At 55.8% G+C, this 18,515-nt stretch overlaps 12 protein-coding genes and 2 non-coding genes across 14 annotated transcripts; 9 read left to right on the forward strand and 5 right to left on the reverse strand.

The window, feature by feature from the left end:
• Positions 1-13: 13 nt before the first annotated feature.
• MRET_2175 (DNA-(apurinic or apyrimidinic site) lyase) lies at positions 14-1,270 on the forward strand (the record flags this gene model as incomplete). Its single annotated transcript, XM_027628802.1, has 1 exon — positions 14-1,270. The coding sequence occupies one exon, from the start codon at positions 14-16 to the stop codon at positions 1,268-1,270; it is 1,257 nt and encodes a 418-aa protein (XP_027484604.1).
• On the reverse strand, positions 1,254-2,351 carry MRET_2176 (N6-L-threonylcarbamoyladenine synthase; the record flags this gene model as incomplete). Its single annotated transcript, XM_027628803.1, has 1 exon — positions 1,254-2,351. One exon carries the CDS (start codon positions 2,349-2,351, stop codon positions 1,254-1,256), a length of 1,098 nt encoding a protein of 365 aa, XP_027484603.1.
• Positions 2,352-2,362: 11 nt separating this feature from the next.
• On the reverse strand, positions 2,363-3,136 carry MRET_2177 (uncharacterized protein; the record flags this gene model as incomplete). The annotated part of the gene is made up of 1 exon (XM_027628804.1): positions 2,363-3,136. The coding sequence occupies one exon, from the start codon at positions 3,134-3,136 to the stop codon at positions 2,363-2,365; it is 774 nt and encodes a 257-aa protein (XP_027484602.1).
• A 1,037-nt stretch (positions 3,137-4,173) lies between these two features.
• MRET_2178 (ribosomal protein L30p/L7e) lies at positions 4,174-4,611 on the forward strand (the record flags this gene model as incomplete). Its single annotated transcript, XM_027628805.1, has 1 exon — positions 4,174-4,611. One exon carries the CDS (start codon positions 4,174-4,176, stop codon positions 4,609-4,611), a length of 438 nt encoding a protein of 145 aa, XP_027484611.1.
• A 516-nt stretch (positions 4,612-5,127) lies between these two features.
• Positions 5,128-5,568, forward strand: MRET_2179 (4-hydroxybenzoate polyprenyltransferase, mitochondrial; the record flags this gene model as incomplete). Its single annotated transcript, XM_027628806.1, has 1 exon — positions 5,128-5,568. One exon carries the CDS (start codon positions 5,128-5,130, stop codon positions 5,566-5,568), a length of 441 nt encoding a protein of 146 aa, XP_027484610.1.
• A 194-nt stretch (positions 5,569-5,762) lies between these two features.
• Positions 5,763-7,007, forward strand: MRET_2180 (4-hydroxybenzoate polyprenyltransferase; the record flags this gene model as incomplete). Its single annotated transcript, XM_027628807.1, has 1 exon — positions 5,763-7,007. One exon carries the CDS (start codon positions 5,763-5,765, stop codon positions 7,005-7,007), a length of 1,245 nt encoding a protein of 414 aa, XP_027484373.1.
• A 303-nt stretch (positions 7,008-7,310) lies between these two features.
• MRET_2181 (uncharacterized protein) lies at positions 7,311-8,639 on the forward strand (the record flags this gene model as incomplete). Its single annotated transcript, XM_027628808.1, has 1 exon — positions 7,311-8,639. One exon carries the CDS (start codon positions 7,311-7,313, stop codon positions 8,637-8,639), a length of 1,329 nt encoding a protein of 442 aa, XP_027484374.1.
• A 1,108-nt stretch (positions 8,640-9,747) lies between these two features.
• On the forward strand, positions 9,748-11,076 carry MRET_2182 (uncharacterized protein; the record flags this gene model as incomplete). The annotated part of the gene is made up of 1 exon (XM_027628809.1): positions 9,748-11,076. The coding sequence occupies one exon, from the start codon at positions 9,748-9,750 to the stop codon at positions 11,074-11,076; it is 1,329 nt and encodes a 442-aa protein (XP_027484371.1).
• A 294-nt stretch (positions 11,077-11,370) lies between these two features.
• On the reverse strand, positions 11,371-12,480 carry MRET_2183 (uncharacterized protein; the record flags this gene model as incomplete). Its single annotated transcript, XM_027628810.1, has 1 exon — positions 11,371-12,480. The coding sequence occupies one exon, from the start codon at positions 12,478-12,480 to the stop codon at positions 11,371-11,373; it is 1,110 nt and encodes a 369-aa protein (XP_027484372.1).
• A 106-nt stretch (positions 12,481-12,586) lies between these two features.
• Positions 12,587-12,677, forward strand: MRET_t0036. Its single transcript has one exon. It is a non-coding gene; the product is annotated as a tRNA-Gln (tRNA).
• A 310-nt stretch (positions 12,678-12,987) lies between these two features.
• On the reverse strand, positions 12,988-14,448 carry MRET_2184 (chitin deacetylase; the record flags this gene model as incomplete). Its single annotated transcript, XM_027628811.1, has 1 exon — positions 12,988-14,448. One exon carries the CDS (start codon positions 14,446-14,448, stop codon positions 12,988-12,990), a length of 1,461 nt encoding a protein of 486 aa, XP_027484369.1.
• Positions 14,449-14,981: 533 nt separating this feature from the next.
• Positions 14,982-15,072, forward strand: MRET_t0037. The gene has a single exon. It is a non-coding gene; the product is annotated as a tRNA-Gln (tRNA).
• A 102-nt stretch (positions 15,073-15,174) lies between these two features.
• Positions 15,175-16,590, forward strand: MRET_2185 (ribosome biogenesis protein YTM1; the record flags this gene model as incomplete). The annotated part of the gene is made up of 1 exon (XM_027628812.1): positions 15,175-16,590. The coding sequence occupies one exon, from the start codon at positions 15,175-15,177 to the stop codon at positions 16,588-16,590; it is 1,416 nt and encodes a 471-aa protein (XP_027484370.1).
• Position 16,591: 1 nt separating this feature from the next.
• On the reverse strand, positions 16,592-18,511 carry MRET_2186 (endothelin-converting enzyme; the record flags this gene model as incomplete). The annotated part of the gene is made up of 1 exon (XM_027628813.1): positions 16,592-18,511. The coding sequence occupies one exon, from the start codon at positions 18,509-18,511 to the stop codon at positions 16,592-16,594; it is 1,920 nt and encodes a 639-aa protein (XP_027484367.1).
• Between the last annotated feature and the right edge of the window lie 4 nt (positions 18,512-18,515).

An 18,515-nucleotide genomic window follows, 5' to 3' on the forward strand; every position in this document is an offset into this window, starting at 1 on the left:
CTCGATGTGGTAAATGCGTTTGGTGTGTTGGAATGTGAATGGGCTGCGTACGTTGCGGTCTTATGCACCATGGGACGGCCTGCCGACATTAGAGGCGTGTCTAGAGGCGCTTCAGGCGGACATTGCGTGCTTCCAGGAAGTCAAGATGACGCATCGACAGCTGACGTATGCCATGTGTGTCATGGAGGCGTATGACGCGTACTATGACCTGCATCCGACCAAGGGGTATGCGGGGACGGCGACGTATGTGCGGCGTGCGGTGTGTATGCCGCGAGATGCACAAGTGGGCGTCACTGGGCTCGGTCAAGATCTCGATGCTGAAGGCCGCTGCGTCGTGCTGGATTGTGGCCTGTTTGTGCTGCTCAACGTGTACGCTCCGAACGAGACGGACGCTGAGCGTCTGCCGTACAAGATGGCCTTTTATCGTGCACTTGAGGAGCGCGTGAGCAAGCTCATAGAGGAAGGGCGCGAAGTGTTGGTGGTCGGTGACATGAATGTCGTGGCGGATGCTTTGGACCACTGCGAAGGAGCGCACCTACCGCCACATGCCGCGCGTGTTTGGTTCCGGCAGTGGCTGGCGCCGCATGGCGCGCTGCACGACGTGACTCGTCGCTTTCATCCTGAGCGCAAGAACATGTATACGTGCTGGAGTACACAGCTGGATGCGCGCCGAAGCAATTACGGCTCGCGTATCGACTATACCCTCGCAACGCAAGGCCTCTTGCGGTGGATTCGGTACGCAGACATCCAGCCCCATGTCTATGGCTCGGACCACTGCCCAATTTATGTGGATTTGTACGATCACCTGGACGGCGAGTCGCTGGCCGACGTGGTCCGGCCCGGTACAGAGGCGCCGCGCCTCGCAGCGTCGCACCAGCACCGCCACCAGCCGCGTTTGGATTTGTGGACGGTAAAGCGAGCCCCTGAGACACGCGCGTCGCGACGCCCGCGTCCCCGGCAAACGAAGCTCGATGGGTTTGTGCGACGCCCGCCCCCTTTGTCGCCGTCGCCACCGCCGCCGCTTCCCGCACCCGAACCACATCCCCAGACATCCGAGTGGTCAGCGCTCTTCACTCCACGAGCACCACCCTTGTGCACCGTCCACCGCGAGCCAGCCATCTCGCGCCGCGTCACGAAGCCGGGTGTGAATCACGGACGCACCTTTTGGATGTGCGCGCGGCCCGTGGGGCCGGGGTATGCCCAGCAAGCCGTGACGCCGTACCGCTGCCGCTATTTCGCTTGGGACACAGACGTTAGGCGGCGTCGATAGGCCACTTGGCAACGACATGCGGCGTCATATCGTGCGTCCGAGTGTGCCAGTACAGGTGCGCGGCCCATGCGATCATCGCGGCATTGTCGACGCACAATGAGAGCGGCGGGAAGTGCAGGGCCACGTCCGATCGACCATGCTTGTCGAGCGCGCACCGCAGCCTGTGCCGCAAAAACTGATTCGAGGCTACACCGCCACTGCATACGACACTCCGAATCGACATGGGATCCATGCCAGGGAGCTGCCAGCCGCGCTGCTGGGGCACGAGCGCGCGTACGACCTTGTCCTCCAGCGGTGCAAAGGCAGCGACCTGGAAGTCGTGCGCCAGCGCTGCTTTGGCGGCATGAGACATGGCTGCTGCGCCGCCGACCCGGGCTATATGCCGCGCTGCCGCCGAGCGTAGTCCCGAGTACGAAAATGTGGGTGTGCCGAGCAGGATGTGGGGCAGTACAGGCTCATGGGGCTGTGCGTGTGCAGCCAACGCCTCGACGAGGGCACCCGATGCACTCTGCCATCCCAGCTGCAGCTCGCGTGCAAACTTGTCAAAGGCATTGCCGACCGAGTCGTCGAGGGTATCTGCCAGTATGGCGAAGCGGTCGAGGCTATGCACGAGCACGAGCATCGTGTGGCCCCCTGAAACAAGAAGCGTGAGAAAGGGAAACGCTGGCGGCTGCGCCTCCGTCAGAAGCGGCGTGAGTGCATGTGCCCGCATGTGGTGCAGGTAGACGAGGGGCTTGGCGTGCACGGCCGCGAGAGTCTTGGCGGCCGTCATGCCTACCGCCAGGCAGCCAGGCATGCCCGGACCGCGCGTCACACCGATGCCATCCAGGTCGTGGATCGTGAGCTGCGCCTCGTCGAGGGCCTGTGCAATCGCCCGCGGCACATGCCGGTGATGTCCTCGCGCAGCATGCAGCGGGTGGATGCCCTGGGTGTCTTGGTGGTTCTGGCGCACCACGACGGACGAGAGAACGGTTCGATCCGAGCGGACGACCGACGCACACGAATCGTCGCACGAGCTCTCGATCCCCAGGATCGTGCGAGCCGATCGCGGCGCCTGTCGCGCCACCGAACGGCGAAGCATGTAGGTGGAGGTCAACTGTACACTTCTATGCAGGAATGGCTGTGCCCCGGCTCGGGGTGGCACCGCTGCTTGCACTGCGGCACGGGACACGTAAATACATGGCGCTTGCCAGATGCTGCGTCGCTGAGCTGTGCGACGCATCGCCCGTCAATGACATGACCACATGGCAAGGCCCAGATCCGGTCCTCGCCCACGCCATTGAGGATCAGCGCGTGTTGGCATCGCGCGCAGATAGGCGTCGTATTTGGTATCGGAGCGACGGCATCGCGATCGCCACTCGAGACCCGCTCGACGTCGATAGCGGGCTCGATAATACTTTGCGAAAAACCTGGACTCGGCGCGAGAGGGTGCGTCCAAGTACGATCAAAGCGCTTTGGTAGCGCTGGTGGCGTCATAGCATGGCCACACGTGACAGCAGGTGCTTCTGCGTATGGTCGCAAGAGCGTCTGAGGCGGCGAGCCATGCTGGTGGGCACGCGCCACGTAGCGCGAGGCAAGCATTTCAAGTCGTTCCATGAGTCGGGTACGGTCGGCATGTGACACGGGCGCTCGGCGTACGCGTCGGGTATACGGCCCAGGAGGAATGCCCTCATGGATATGTTGGCCTGCTGGCGCCTCAGGCATCGCATCCACATCCACTACCGGGTGCCGCTGTCGTCGCCGTCTCGTGCGGTATGGCGGCGATACAAGCCGCACATTCAAAACAGATACATCTTCATCTGGGACTGAGCGAGGCTGAGATGTGGGCGACTCGTCCGTCAAATCAATCACGGACGAGCGATTCATGTTGTGAGCGCCACACGTACCTCCAACCGTCCGCGAGCAGCGTCGCTAGCGTTGCAGGTCACTTCTTTTCGGCCGAGAGGGCATCGTCTTTTTCTAGGGCGCGAAAAAGCCAGCACATCTTTTTCTTCTACCCACCCGTGTTTTGGTATGTACGACTTGGGCATGAGCCTCGGCATTCAAAGATGTGTCTACATTCCTTTCCCCGGCCTACACGACCATGCCGAGAATACAAGGACGCCTGTTTGCTGCAGGCATTCGTTTCTTGGTGCATGCCAGCGCCTTTTTGTCTGAGAATGACCTTGGCCGTGCCGTGTTGATGAATGACGCTAACATGGCAGTAACAATAGGTTTGTATCACAAACATGCTTCCCCTGCGATGATACACCTGGTATCCAGCCAAAATTCGCAGTTTCCACTCTAGGACCCACGCAACCACGTGTTGGGGCACTTGGCTCTCCTGCTGGAAAGATTCACATCGTGGTCCATCCTTCGGGAGGCACAGCTCGAACCCATTATGAACTGTGCTAGTGACCATGCCCGAATCGTTCGGATCTGGTCTGGATAGCAGCCGGCTCTGGTCCGATGAGGGTCACAGACCTTCCTTGGAAGTCTGAGGGGACAGCCACCCGCTTGTGTGACAGAACTAACATGACAGGCAAAGGTACGCACGCTCAATGCGCCGTCGCTGGCTCCTCTACATGATGCGCGTATATACATACGCTACCATGCGAGCTTAGGAAGAGCCGTCGTCAGTGCTCATGGGACGACCTGTGTATTCCCGTGCTTGTCGGCTGTATGGTCTTTCTTCGTGGATTCCGTCACGAACGTTGAGTCCACGAATCGAGAGGCACGCTGTGTGCTTCGGCGCAACAGCAGCGTGATACTATACGGCTCCACGGGCCCGGTCGAGTACAATGGACGCCGATGAGGCGCGAGGCCGAAACTAGTGGTTGCTGAGACTTGCCATCTTCGGGTAGCATGTTAAGCAGGTGCAGGCGGCGGGTCGGCGACAGCGCTATGCGGCGGATATAGCTAACATGCGCAGAATGTGGACACGGAATGCAGTAGGGCGATGGGCTTTGGGTTCTGCAATGCGCCACTTTCACAGCACAACAAGTGCATGGGTCTCTACGTCGCATTATCGCATCACGCTGCGGCGTTCCGCCATTGGACTGCCTCGTCGTACTGGACGCGTAGTGGAGGCCCTTGGTCTGCGCAAGCGACTCCAGAGCGTCTACCATGCTCAGACACCTGTAATTGCCGGAATGATCTTGGCTATCAAGGAGCTCGTGCACGTGGAGAATGTGCGACAGCTGGCACCCACGTCAGAACAGGAAGAGCCGATTTGGGTGAACGAAGAGGGTCATGTCGTCGATGCAGGCCGAGCGGCGCGCAAGGCGCCGCGCGGTTTCAAGGTGGTTGGTAACCTTATGGACGAGCAGCGCGATGCATCCCTGCGCGCGTCGCGTTCATGACGCCTTCTTCCAGGAAAACTCCCCTTATCCATGATACCCGTACGCTCGTGATGTGACGAGCGTGTATCAAAATCTTGCTCCTGTGGAGCGCTGCCTCGCGTGATAGATAGCGGCTTAATGATAGCAGATGTACAGTTTGATATGGTTCGCTGACATCGTTGGTGTTTGGCGTGACTGCCACGTGATGTGTGCATAAGTCCTATCGGCGTATTGCCCTATATGGCATCGTGTTGGCGTGAGCACTTTTCCGGCCCTTTGTCTACCTCCACGTGGCTATCTCGCATTAGATTGGGTCATCGATCATGCAAGATGTGACAGGGTGGCGCGACTCATTCTAGTAGATTCACTCTGTTGCCACAGAGGTGGGGTGACGTGGACCAGCAACAATTTTACCCTTTTGTTGAGGTGGCACCATTTCCTTGGGCTGTTGACTCATATAATTGCGTGCAAGCCGTCCCACCGTTCCCATCGTATATATTGCAACACATTCGCCTCCTGTCTTTGTCCCAACTTCCCATGACCACGTCTGTGTTCGCAAAATCCTTGCCAGCATCCGTCCGCGATGCAGTGATTCTCTCGCTTCGCAGGACACCTCCCTATCCCTCGAATGGGCATGGGGGTGACTCCCTACGACGCCTCGTCCTTCAGCGGAACGCACTTGGGTCTGTGATGGATGTTCAAGATACTGGTTCGACGCGACACATGTCACTACGGAAATTCTCTGCTGAAATGTCGCCCTATGCATCAGATACTCGATCCAAACAGAGCTCGGTTCGACATGCCCATCCTCCCCTTCGAAAATCGCGCTCTGCACAAGATCTGGCTGTTCTGTCTGTGGTTGGTGATCCCTTAGCCTCGAGCACACACGAAGAGCTCTTAGAGGATATGTGGTTTGAACGTGTTATGGAAGATCTCTCTCTCGATGATAGCGCTTCCCATCATCGACCTGGATTGTGACACATGCTACTCTCGTTGCCTTTTCCTTTGGAAGTTTGTACATTAGTTTCGCTACTCGTCATGTTGTAGATAGTCTGCCAATGGTCGTGATTCAATTTCGTCGCAATCGCAGGTGTTCTTGTGGAGCAGATGCAGGATTGGCCGACAATAGGCCCAATTTGCTTAATCTGATACCACCACCAGGCTTTTCGGCTATGCAGCCGATTCAATTGAGCCCCGTTGGTATGAGATCCCTGCGCCCATATGCCCTACTAGCCCTCAGCACCAGAAGCCCGCGTACTGCACTGAAAGCACGGCACAACTTACCACCTTATTCTACGCACTATGGGCTGACTCGGCTCTTTGCTACAAGCGTACGTTTTCACACCCAAGACCCTTCTTCCTTGAAGTCTGAGACCTCGCCAAGCCTGCCGGCTTCGTCACAATCGCAACCAAAAAAGTTTAGCCTGCGTCCCTACATGGACCTTATGCGCATGGGTAGACCTATTGGTACTTACCTGCTCTATGCGCCATGTGCCTGGTCGATTACCATGGCAGCACAATATACGAATGCACACCCTAATGTCTGGCTCACGAACCTGGCTCTCTTTGCCGTAGGAGCCTTCGTCATGCGCAGCGCAGGGTGTGTCATCAACGACATGTGGGACGCCAAAATCGACGCCAAGGTGGAACGGACCAAGTCGCGGCCGATTGCCTCTGGCGCCGTGTCGTACGGACAGGCGACCACCCTACTTGGATTGCAACTCTCTACAGCATTGGCCATTCTTCTTCAGCTGAACACGTATAGCATTGTCCTAGGCGTCATTGCACTTGTCCCGGTCATCATCTATCCAACTATGAAGCGCTACACGAACATGCCTCAAATCGGCATGGGTATTTCGTTTACTACGGGTTCTTTGATTGGATGGTCAGCTGTCGCAGGATCATGCTACTGGCCAGCTGTCCTCCCTCTCTATGCCAGCACCATTATATGGGGCATTCACTATGACCTCATCTACGCACACCAGGACAAGGTGGACGACAAGGCAACGGGTGTTGGGTCGATGGCACTGCTATTTGGTGACGAACACACGAAAAAGGCGCTGACAGCCTTCTCTATTGTCTGGATGGCACTACTCGCCTATGCCGTACAAGCACAGTCGCCTATATTTCCCTCGTTTTTCGCCGAAAATGGCGACACTCTCTCATTCCAGGACTGGTTTCAGCACACTCTTAACACAGGCCACCCGTTCTTCGCTGTTTCATGGCTCGCCACTGCGGCCCATGTCATCTGGCAGATTCGTACGCTGAACATGAACAATCCTGCTGACTGCTGGGCCAAGTTCTCAAGCAACCGGATTGTTGGTCTTATCATCTTCTTGGGTCTGGCTGCTGACTATCTGTATCAACGCATGGATGGGAACGGCCAGGCCGAAAGTGCACCAATCAAGGCGACGTAGTCATATACAGGAGCACAATGGTGGGGTCGTGATCGTTCAGATCTACCCTTCTTCGGTCGGGAAATGACGGCAGACTTTTCCAATGTACCGCATTGGCCAATTATGCCGACGAATGATATGTGTATGACGGAGTGGCTGTCACATGCATCACTCCATAATCACGCGCACTGTCGCCATTATTGCAGCACGCCAACTTTATGTACCAATTATGTTATGGCCGCTCGCAATGGGCGACGCTCACCCCATATTGCGTCCCAATATAAATTAGCCAGAATGTCAGTAACGTGATGGTGTATAACACTCATGTGGCTCAAACACTTCGCTCTCTGCTTACTTGTCAGCGCATCAATTGTACAAGCGGGTAACCCACTAGCCACCAAGGACCAGAAAGAGCTGGATGAGCTGTCCAAGTCGCTGCTTACCGAGAAAAGCCTCGATGGGCTGCGTGAGAAGGCGCGACAACAATTCGTCAAGTCGCTCAGGAAGTACCACGTCCAGCTTACTGACGAGGTGAACAAGGACCTGGACATTGCTATGGACGAACTTGTGTTCAGCTCTATCCAAAAAGCTGTAAACAACGATCCTTCAAATCCCAAGGTCTACTGGACCGATACAGCCAAACGCTCGCATGATTGGTTCGGCCTTAATGTGCCGGGTGGTCGTTACTCCTACGACAATCCAGACTGCATCTATCGCATCATTCCAGTGAGTGACAAACACAAATACAGGATTCGTGGTCGCCGCTTCGGGAATGGCACGGCGGACCAGTCATTCTCTGTGATCAACAACCCCAACTCTCAAGGCACTGTTGCCGCCCTTTACAAACAAGACCTCAAGGTCAACGATGACGGGACATACGAAATCATCATAAGCTCTGGCAAGAAGGAAGGCCAAAACCACATCAAAAGCGATTGGAGCGCCAAGCAGGTCTATATTCGCAACAACCTCGGCGACTGGTCGAAAGAGACTCCAGATGAGTTATCTGTGGAGATCATCAGCGACACGAAGAAAAAGTCAACCAAGAAACGTAGCCGCAAGGATATCCTCAAAGATGCCGAGCATGGACTTAAGCAGTCCATATTCTTCTATGGATTTGGAGCTTTAGATTTCAAGACCCTGTCTCAACCGCTCAACCATTTGCCGAACCCTGACCAGTCGAGTTGGCTCGGCACTCTGACGTCACAGGCACAATCATTCTCGCATTTCAAGCTCAAATCCGACGAGGCATTTGTTATTACTCTCACGTCCGGCAAGTCCTCGTACTGGGTACTTCCTGTGACTACGATGGGACTCTTGACGCAGGATCCTGAGAATAACATTGTTAGCTTTAACCCTTATCAATCGGCTCAGAACAAGAACGGCTCATATACCTTTGTTCTGTCGGCGAAGGATACAGGTATTCGCAATTGGATTGACACTTCAAAACTATCTCAAGGCACCCTGATGGTCCGTTGGCAAGGACTTCCCAAGGGTGACGGCACCGTGAAAAGTATTCAATTGTACTCACAGGTCGTCAAAATTGATGACCTTGACAAAGTTCTCCCGTCAGAGACCGAGAGGCTGGACAAGGATGGCCGGCAGCGACAAATTGAACAGAGGCGTCGCGAGTACCGACGTATTCACTTCCAGTGAATCTATGAATCATAATCAGTTCAAGCATCATGATAGTTCCAACGCTACCAGCATTGATGTTGTATAGTCCCACTCAGCATTTCCCCATATTTGTAAACAAGTCCAAGCAGGCGGTGCTCTATTCGATGAGTAAACCGCTGTGTGTGGATAGGAAGCTGTGGCGTGATAGGCGCACAGACACTTTCGAGACAATTTTTTATGGCAAAAAATGGCGTGAGCGTAGGCTGTGTACCAACTCCGAGTCTTTCTCCCTCTCTTCTACACCGACCCCATAGTTTCGACCTTTGTCATCATTCACTAAGCCATGCTAAGAAAGATAAGAGTATGTACAGAGCAGCGACCGAGTGATCGGCGATATGTTCTGATTCAATGTGCCGCTTTAAAGTAGAAAATTGAGTGAATTAGCAAGGGTGCCAAGTTTTTACAGCTCCGGATTGTTTGCATCAGTCCACGACAATAAAATACCAAGTGCGTCTCTGCATGAATGAACGTCTTCTGTTAGGGCCAAGTCATAGTAGCGTGCACGATGGAACTCAAATGCCTAAATGACTTGAAGCACACCATTTATGCATGGCTTCATGTGAGTTTGTGTCCTTTGCGGAGGATGTTTGTCCAATAGCGTGACATCACGTCATAATTTTTTTAAATGTACGTTGGGCCGAATCCCAAACGTGCACAGTCATTATGCGGCCATACGGCCCTTCTTGCACGTTATTGTGTTCAAAGGTATTTTTTGAGCTCTCTGATTGAGTGTATTGTTTTTTAATGCACATGGGCGCAGCAAACGGACATCGTCACAGGCATCGTTTGTTCGCACGGGCGAATATTGGCCGATAGGAACAAGGAGTCGATCACATCAATTGTGAGGGTTCCCAAGAGTCCTTAATCTAAAATTTCCATCCTGGCTGCGAACTCTTGATCGACTCTACTGACCCTTTACCTCATTCCTGGTGTCGATTCGTGCTCCCGATAGTTAGTCCATTCTAGCAGGCTGGTGTGGGCATTCAGGAACACCAGAAACATTTTTTTTCTCGCTCATAAGACGATTTACCTCATATACCAAATACTCCTTGAGGTAAATCCCCTCCTGTCAGACTGGTAAGCAAGCATGGAAGTTCATCTGCAATCGTCTCGTGGTAGATCTAGGACCAGACAAAAACACTTTGCTTCGAAACGCTCGACGGGTGCTCGGCATGAAGATGAGCAAATTTCTTGGATAGCAGATGATATCTGCACTCGTTGTGGTGCTGCTGCCCCCCATGGCAAGCTTTACTGCTCCATCAAATGCCGGAACGCCGACATTGCGTCAGAGTCCTCCATAAAAAAGGTCGAAGAGGATGACACTGTACTGCATGATTCACTCAATCAGTTACGCTATCCAATGACTCTATCGCCACATCTGACGCCATTTTCGTTAAAACCTACCACATCATTAAGGAAATCAAGCGCTCCAAAGCATGGACGCAATGGTACTTCAACATGTTCGTTGGCATGCGACGGTGATTCTCAGGGCGTATGTCGAGCTCATGCTCGAAAAGCATCTCAATCTACTGACTCTGATGTATCAGATCTTATCGATACTGATTTAACGACGCCCTCGCCTTGGCGCATTGGAATTGATGCGCCAGATGATTCAGATGGCATATCTGACCTTGACGATGCGGAGCTTAGGCTCCCACCATCTGTTCTTGGTTCTGAACCAGCGTCAATGCCAGTCACATCAGGTGCCATACCCTTGAGTATTCAGTCTGGCACACGTACGCCGAGGCCCCATAAGTCTTGTACCTCACCAGCGCTTTTGCCTCAACTTACTGCACCCTCCCAACATGTCCAGTCACCCATCCTTTTTCATCGTATGCCTAGCTCCACGAATTTGCCGTCTTCTATGGGATTTATCTCCAAAATATATCCATCACACAGCCTCAGACACTCTCACATTGGGAACTTTGAAAGCAACAGTTCTGGACAATGCACCCCACAATTTCGACGCAGCCCGCCTCGACGTGTCTCGCCTGAGCGCGAGCAGGGCGACGTGTTCCATCCCAACACGCTGTCCAAGGCTTCTACGATCCAGCCCACATACCCTCAAGAGGCCAGCATTATAAAATCTTCTCCTGAGACTGTGTACCCCACGAGCCAAGGAACTGTGCTCAATAGTAGAGACATCAATTCTGCATCGCAGCATTGTGCAGGCCGCACCTCACCGGGCGTGGACGCCATGCACAAGGATGATAACGAGGAGCCCCAGCGTGGTCGGTCACGTACACGTCATGGGCACTCTTGTTGTACGGGTCGTCGAAGGTCTCTTTGGGCAACTTGTCATGCATGCTCGCTTCCAACGACGAGTCTCCCTTCACATCAAGTGCTTGGAAATGCACTACTTTGCCCTAGCTTGTCGTCTCACAACGAGGAAAATACCAAATCACCAGTTTTTTAAAAATGATGGACGAATGCGTCATGCATGCTACGTTGATCCACACCCGTCTATGTCTTGTAAATGTTACTCAACGTGTCGATATCAAGTATGATTCCCAACAGTAGTAACCACTTTTGCATACCCAAAAATGTGACATGAAACTATACTATATATGATGAAAGTTTGCGTGGTATTTTGTGGCGGTCTTTCTGGTTGATTCAGAATTGCCGAGTCACTCTTGGACGTAGGAGGACTGTCTCATAGAATTTCTGCAGAGGCACAAATTAATACATGGACAACAGGTATAAAGTCATGCTAAAATGGGGCGCCATATTCTACGTCCGGCGAAAGGAAGAGGCTTACATAGGAGGGTAATGGGTAAAGGCTGGGGTATAGTATGTCGTGGTAAGAATATTGCCATAAGTATTCGGCACGGAAGCGTAGACCAAGCAACAAAGCCAGAGCCAAAAGCATGATGCAAGCACTTGTGAAGAGAGCTCGAGTCGTTGATTTATGGAACCCACTTAGTTGGGACCAGAGGGACGCGACAAAAGAGGTCTTTGATATGTCCGCCGACGTTGCGTGTTCAGATGACAGGTCAACTTTCGTCACAAGCTCGCCCAAGCGGTGCCGAATGTCGTCCAGACGTTGAGCATATTCAGCATCATCGAGACTGATTTTTTCAAGGCGCAAATCCATAGCCAGTGCATCCGTCGTATCTGCATCTTTTTGAGAAAACATGCTGTCTGAGGCATTCTGTGTCTTGATGAGATGCATCATTTGTCGTATAGATTCGTCGCCATTCTGCTTATCTGCCAACTGAGACCCATGAGTTATGAGCTTGAGTAGTTGGACCGTTTTCCATAAATCATACGGTACAGTTGCGTCTTCGGCTTCAGGCGGTTGAGTGCTGGGTTCAGGTTTCGACCCCATTGAGACCGTATCGTTAGTGAGAATCGACCCCAACTCTGACTCTGCCACGATATGATCAACGTCAGGAATATTTGCATTAGGTTTTAAAGGAGAATCTTGGGAAATTTTGTGCTTTGAGGGGTATATAGACGACTCCAATGGATACAAGGACATCTCATGTGGTTGTTCGGCTTGAGGAGGCGAGTATGGCGGCGAGGTAGAAAAGCTCACACTTGAGCGCGTTTTAGATTGTAACGGCGATTCAATCTCACTCTCGTGAAGTGAGTCGTCCAGTTGAATGGTAGGAGGCGGCGGCGAATGCTGTTTTGCCCCGCGCGATTGCATCTCTGCTAGCAACTCATATCCACTAGACCATCGCTTGGCATATCGGTCTCGCTCTTGTTCTTCTTTGATGCGTGCTTGAGCTTCCTCCTCCGTAATCATATGATATACTTCCATAATACTTGGTCTTGATGCATGGTGACGCTGTATATGCCGTGCCTGCGTCGTCATGCTCGCCGAAGCAAAGTAGGAAGGCCCCGTGCCCCTAGGGTCAAATGTGATATTCATTTGCTGGAACGCGACAACTTCGTCAAGTTCAACTGACTCTGAGAGTTGTTGGTCCTGTAGTATAACGGTTAGTACGAAGGTTTCTGATTCGATCGGAATCGTGCATTCCTTAAGCCGCGGTTCGACTCCGCGCAGGACCTTTTTTGAACTTTTTAAGCACTTAGCTCACGGTGTTTTATTTACACCATGGGCGTGTCAGACCGAGTTTATTGGTCAGGATGGGCAGCAAGAGGTTGTATGGCTTATGTACTATGTAGTGAATCTTGGATCTTTGACTGTACAGTGTCTTTCCCGAGCAATGAGGTCCAACAGACATATCTCACAGCCACAAACCCGCCATGGGGAAATAAATCTGATAATAGAGCAAAACGCGATCCATTACAGACTAGTCACACAAGTAAAACTGTGGGTCCCCATGAAAGTGAATTAGGGTCTTTACAGTGTCATGATTTACATCATTGCCATAGCAACGACAAGAGTGACGGCGGCAACAGCAGCGGTCATGCCGGCCTTGACGTGGGCCAGGTCAGAGAATCCTGCGTCTCCGTCGCCCTTGTCCGACGAGTCATTCTTCGAGTCTGACGAGTCATTCTTCGAGTCGGACGATCCACTCGACTTCGACGAGTCGTCCTTCGAATCATTGCTAGAGTTCGATGAACCCGACGACGAGCCCTTACCGGGGTTCGCGTAGCCATTCTTCTGATCAGCAAGCGCGACTACCTTGTAGGTAGCGTTATCGTCTGTCTTAATGCTGTTAATGTCAGGAAGACCCTTGGCTTCCGTCTTGCCATTGATAAAGTCATTGTAGTCAGGGTATGTAATGTCCTCGGGGTACGGCTTTGTCACATTCTGGCAAGCCGTGATAGGGACAATGTGCTTGTAAGCCTTCGAGATAGTGGGCTCCATCTTCATGAACGTCTCCATCGTGTTCGTGTTGAGCTCGTGGGCCAAAACGATGGGGCTCTCCTTGTCGGCCTTACCGGCGATATTCTTGTAGTTCTGTTCGACCTGAGATTTGGTTGCACCTTCGCCAATCTTCCAGTCGTTCGTGTCGTCCTCCCAAATGATGGTGCGGAGACCAAGACCAGCAGCAATCGCACGCACACGGTCATCCACGTCACCAAACGGTGGACGCCAGCACGTGGGCGTGACACCCGTGGCGTACTTGATGGCGCGAGCAGTGTAAAAGAGTTCGGCAAACACTTGCTCATCCGTAAGGGTCGTGGTGTAGCGGTGAGCCCAAGTGTGAACGCAAATGTCGTGACCGTCGGCCAGACCGCGCTGGGCCTGGTAAGGGAAATTGGCGACATTGCTACCAATGTAGAAGAGGGTGGCCTTCAGCTTCTTTTGCTTGAGGTAGTCATAGAACTCGTTGTGGGCACAGTAGGGACCATCGTCGAACGTGAGACCGTATGTGCTAGGCTCAGGGCAAGTGTAAATGTCAGGCATCATGCCCTTGTTGTTGTGCTTGGGCTTCGTGCACTGGCTAGCAGTCCACCAGCAGTCGGGGTCCTTGCTACTGTCGTAGCCATTGTCGTCCACACCCATATTGGTCGCACCACCTTCACCGGTCTGGCCCTTCTTCTGCTTGACATCCTTGGGGATGATACCCGAATCTTGGATCTCCTTCCAGACCTTCTTGGCCTCATCATCACCCTCTTGAATCGAGGCAATACGGCTGGGTTTGGGGAGTTTCTTTTGCTTGAGCAGACGGGTCATGGCATCATCACCGTACTGAAGGCAGTCCTTTGGCTGATCTGAGTCCTTGATCTTGGCCATGTCAGCGGCATTGCTGGGTTCCTGAGCACGGCGAAGTAGATGGCCGTGACGAGGGTGCACACCATTTTGGAGCGTGGCAGAAGTGCTCGCCACCAGAGAAGCAGCGATGAGGAGCTTAGCAGACAGTTGCATGATGTGGTGGTGTCGGGGATAAGCTTGATGGAGGGCGAGTACGTCCGTGATATCTAGGCTCTGCCGGACAATTGCATATGCACGTCACTTTCGTGGAACATGCCTGTCGTTTGAAGAAATGATCTGATGGGCTGAGGAGCTTGACTAAGCACAGGTACATCCATGCCAGATCTCCGTGTTATCCAATCCAAAGGCGTTTTCGTGTTGCACGATTATCTCAACATGGAATGTGGATGGACATGCTGAATAATATGAATGTGGCAGTGCACACGTCAGGGGTAGGAGCGCGCATGGGCCGGGTGTGGCCGACAAAGAGGTGGGACTGCGATCGCGCGCGCGCGCTCAAAGTGCGCAACCGAAGAGTGTAGTGGAGCGTGGCAGCTGTTCGTATGTTGTCTTTGTGGGACGTCACTGTGGGAGCTGTTTGTTGGATGTCTCCATCGACGGCCATGCGGGGCACCTGTCTTGGGTCCTGCGCGGGCCTAGTCACGTAAAACTTTGAATAGGCAAGGCTCTCACCCGACACATCAAATCGGTCCTGTAGTATAACGGTTAGTACGAAGGTTTCTGATTCGATCGGAATCGTGCATTCCTTAAGCCGCGGTTCGACTCCGCGCAGGACCTTTTTTTCCTCTCGCTTGAGCCGAGAAGCGGACGCGTCCCTAGTGCCACGTGCGTTGGGATCCACAGGCTCATTTTTTTTCCTTTCTTCACGACGCGGCTGTGATGCAGGACGGAGCGGCACCGGCCACGATGCCGATTCGGCTTCGTACGTCGATTCCAGGCTGCTCGATCCCGTATGTGCCGTATATGGTGCCGGTAACGTGGCGCCGCTCGCAGCTTTCGACGCTTGTGAACAAGGTGCTAGCGACGGCGCAAGATGATCGCGAAGCGTATACGTCTGTACCGTTTGACTTTATTGTGGATGGCACGCTATTGCGGTGCTCGTTGGAGGAGTACCTTGCGCAGCAGGGGCATAGTGCTGAGACGACGCTGGAGCTGGAATATATCAAGAGCACCATGCCGCCGGCCTATAAGGATGCGGCGCGGCAGGACGACTGGGTTGCGTCGGTGGACGCGGGGCGGCCTGGCGCGATTTTGACGGCCTCGTATGATGGTATTGTGCGTGTGTATGAGGCGGAAGCTTTGCAGAAGGAGCCGTATGCATATACGCCGGCGTACGCGTCGTCAGTTTCGTTGACGTCGGCCAAGTGGCTTGGCGCGGATGCGGTGGTGACGGGCAGTATGTCGGGCACGGTGGCCGTGTGGCGAGTGCCTGGCCAGGAGAGCAAGACGGTGCCTGTGCTCCAGGCTGCTGAGCTGGAGCACCATACGTCGCCTGTCTCGTCGGTGGATGTGGCGCCGACGGCCTCGGCGGACCGTGTGGCGGTGCTGAGTGCGGGGTGGGACGGTTCGGTGGCGCTGTGGGATGTGCCATCGGATGCGCGCTTTGCGACGTCTTCGGATGGGAGCAAGAAGCGTCGTAAGCACGCACAGGGTGCTGAGGATGTGGATACGGGTGCGGCTGTACCGGTGCCGCTGGCGCCGACGATGGTGCTGCAGCATGTGGCGCCGTCGCTGGGTGCGACGGCAGCGCGGGCGCTGAGCACGGCGCCGACGCCTGGGCCGAATGCGCGTACGCTGGCGGCGTTGGCTGATGGCGACCGCCGGATCTGGAGTGCGGCGTGGGATGGCAGTGTGAAGAGCTGGGACGTGGCGTCGGGTGGGTTGTTGCAGGGCCAGAAGCAGACGGACAAGGTGCCGCTGTGCCTGGATCCGCTCTTGGCGCATGCGGAGCTCGTGTGTGGGCACATGGACCATTCGCTGGCGATGTACGACTTCCGCGATGCTGTATCGAATGCGGCTGTGGCGATGTCGGGCGCTCATGCGGCGCCTGTGAGTGCGGTGCGAGTGCATCCGACGCAGGTGCACCTATTTGCGTCGGGTGCGTACGATGGGCGCATCAAGGTGTGGGATGTGCGCTCGCCGCGGCAGGCGCTCTTTGCTGTGTCGGATCCGATGGCTGCGAGCCGTGATGGAGGCGCGTCGCGTAAGGTGCTGGGTCTGGACTGGACGCCGCGAGGCGATGCGCTGGTCGCGGGTGGTGAGGACTGTCGTGTGTGTCTATACCAGGGTACGTAGTCTACCAAACGTCGCAGCGCGTGCGGGGCGCCTTGCACTCGAAGGCGGCGGCGAAGGGCGCAAAGTGCGTGAGGGCCTGATGGAGGCGGCGAGCGTCGCGAGCTGAGCCGCGTTCGGCCCAGAGCTGTGCGTACGCGATGAAGAACAGCTGTTCGTGGGAGTAGAGCACGAGGCCGGGCAGCCGCTGGTTCTGTTCGAACACGCGCATGCCGCCGTTGTCGAGGATGTGGTGCCAAGCGCGGTAGCTGTGAGCGAGGCCCGCGTCGTCTGCGACGGCGTCGGGGACGTCGCGGCCCTGTTGTGCGAGGCAGGTTTCGAGCTGCGCGAAAGCGTGGGCTGTGGCGTTTGACCACCAATCGCGTCTTGTTCCGTAGGCGTCGTAGTGCTGGCCGCATGTGCCGTCGAGGGCCTGCGACATGTCGCGCGCCAGGAGTGAGCCGAGACCGCCGAAGCGGAGGTACATGGGCGCGGCCGTATCGAGGATCGGCGGGCGCAGTAGTCCTGCGCCGATGTCGAGCTCATTGTGGGCGGGCAGGTACGTGGCCTGCACGGCCGTCCATGGGCCGGTGCGGGCGTGGTAGGGCGATACGCCGAGCTCCGCGAGGGCGTGCCGCATCGAGTGCGCTCCGGCGTGCCAGGCGTTCTGTGCGCTGTCCTGCGATACGGGCAGATCGGCGTACTGCTGCGCGAGGTCTTGTGCGCTGGCGGATGAGGCGACGTGGATCGTCAGCGCGGAGGCCTTGGCGAGGGCCGTGCGTCTCGTTTCGGCGTCGAGCCATGGCAGCTCGTACAGCCGGCGGAAGTAGGTAGCGCGAATGTCGTCGGCCATGCGGGCGGCGTGAGCGGCGGTGGCGCTGGAGAGGGAGGCCTCGGCGACGTAGTAGCGGTGCACGAGTGGGCCGAGCGAGGCCTGCATGTGCCGTACGCAGGCGCGGCGCGAGCCGTCTGGGAGGGCGCGTACGGCCGCCCATGCCGCGTAGGCGCGCCACACGGACTCGGGTGTGGCTGTCCATGTGAGTTCGATGGAGCGCAGGAGTGTGGCGCTGGTCCGGACGTGCGTCGGCTGCGTGCCGAGGGCGGCGAAGTACGCGTCCCAGTCGACGGACGGCGCGAGGCGAGCGAGCTCGTCGACGGGCAGGGTGGCGTCGGGCGCGGCGCGCGCGAGGCTGGCGTGGACGTGGTGAATGTCGCTGGTCTGGGCGGCGAGCGAGACGCCGGCGTGCTGCAGCCGAGCCAAGCCCGCTTGGATCTCGCTGACGGACGCGGGTGTCGGGGGTGCGAGGTGCAGTGTGGCCGTGTGCGCGGGTGAGCTGGCATCCGGCTGGACGCTGAGCTGGCCCCACGCCTCGAGCGCGTGTGCGTGCAGCCATGCGAGCGCGTGAGGACGTGGCATGGCCAGCATGGCGCGGACGGTGTCGGCCTCGGGCTGCGTGTCGTTGGTTGCGCGGCACGCCGCGTACCATGCCTGCACCTTGCCGAGATTCTGTGCGTCCGCGTCGGGCATCTCGCGGGGAATGCGGCGCGTCGCGAGCTTGTGGATAGCGCGATCGACGTCTAACGCCACCTCGTCGAGCACCCGCGTGCCGTTCGCGCGCCTGGCCTGTGAGCCGCCGGTGGCGAACGCGACAAAGTCGTCGCAGGGATCGATCGACTCGTCGAGCGCACGCAGGACGCGCGCGCCTGTCTTGACGCAGTGGCGCGACACGCACACGTCGTGCATGCGGCGCCGGTCATCGTACTGGATCAGCGTGTACAGCCCCGTGACGACGAGGCACAGGCACACGATCATCAGCACGATATCGCGCGTCGACAGCACCGACGCATGCTCCATGCGCGAGAGCGACTCTTGCGCGGCCGACAGCGTGTTGGGACGGGGTCGCCGCCCGAGCAGCGGCGCCTGTTCCGACGAGCGTCGAGGCATGACG

The sequence above is a fragment of the Malassezia restricta genome, chromosome III (genome assembly GCF_003290485.1).
Source record: "Malassezia restricta chromosome III, complete sequence".
Lineage (NCBI taxonomy): Eukaryota > Fungi > Basidiomycota > Malasseziomycetes > Malasseziales > Malasseziaceae > Malassezia > Malassezia restricta.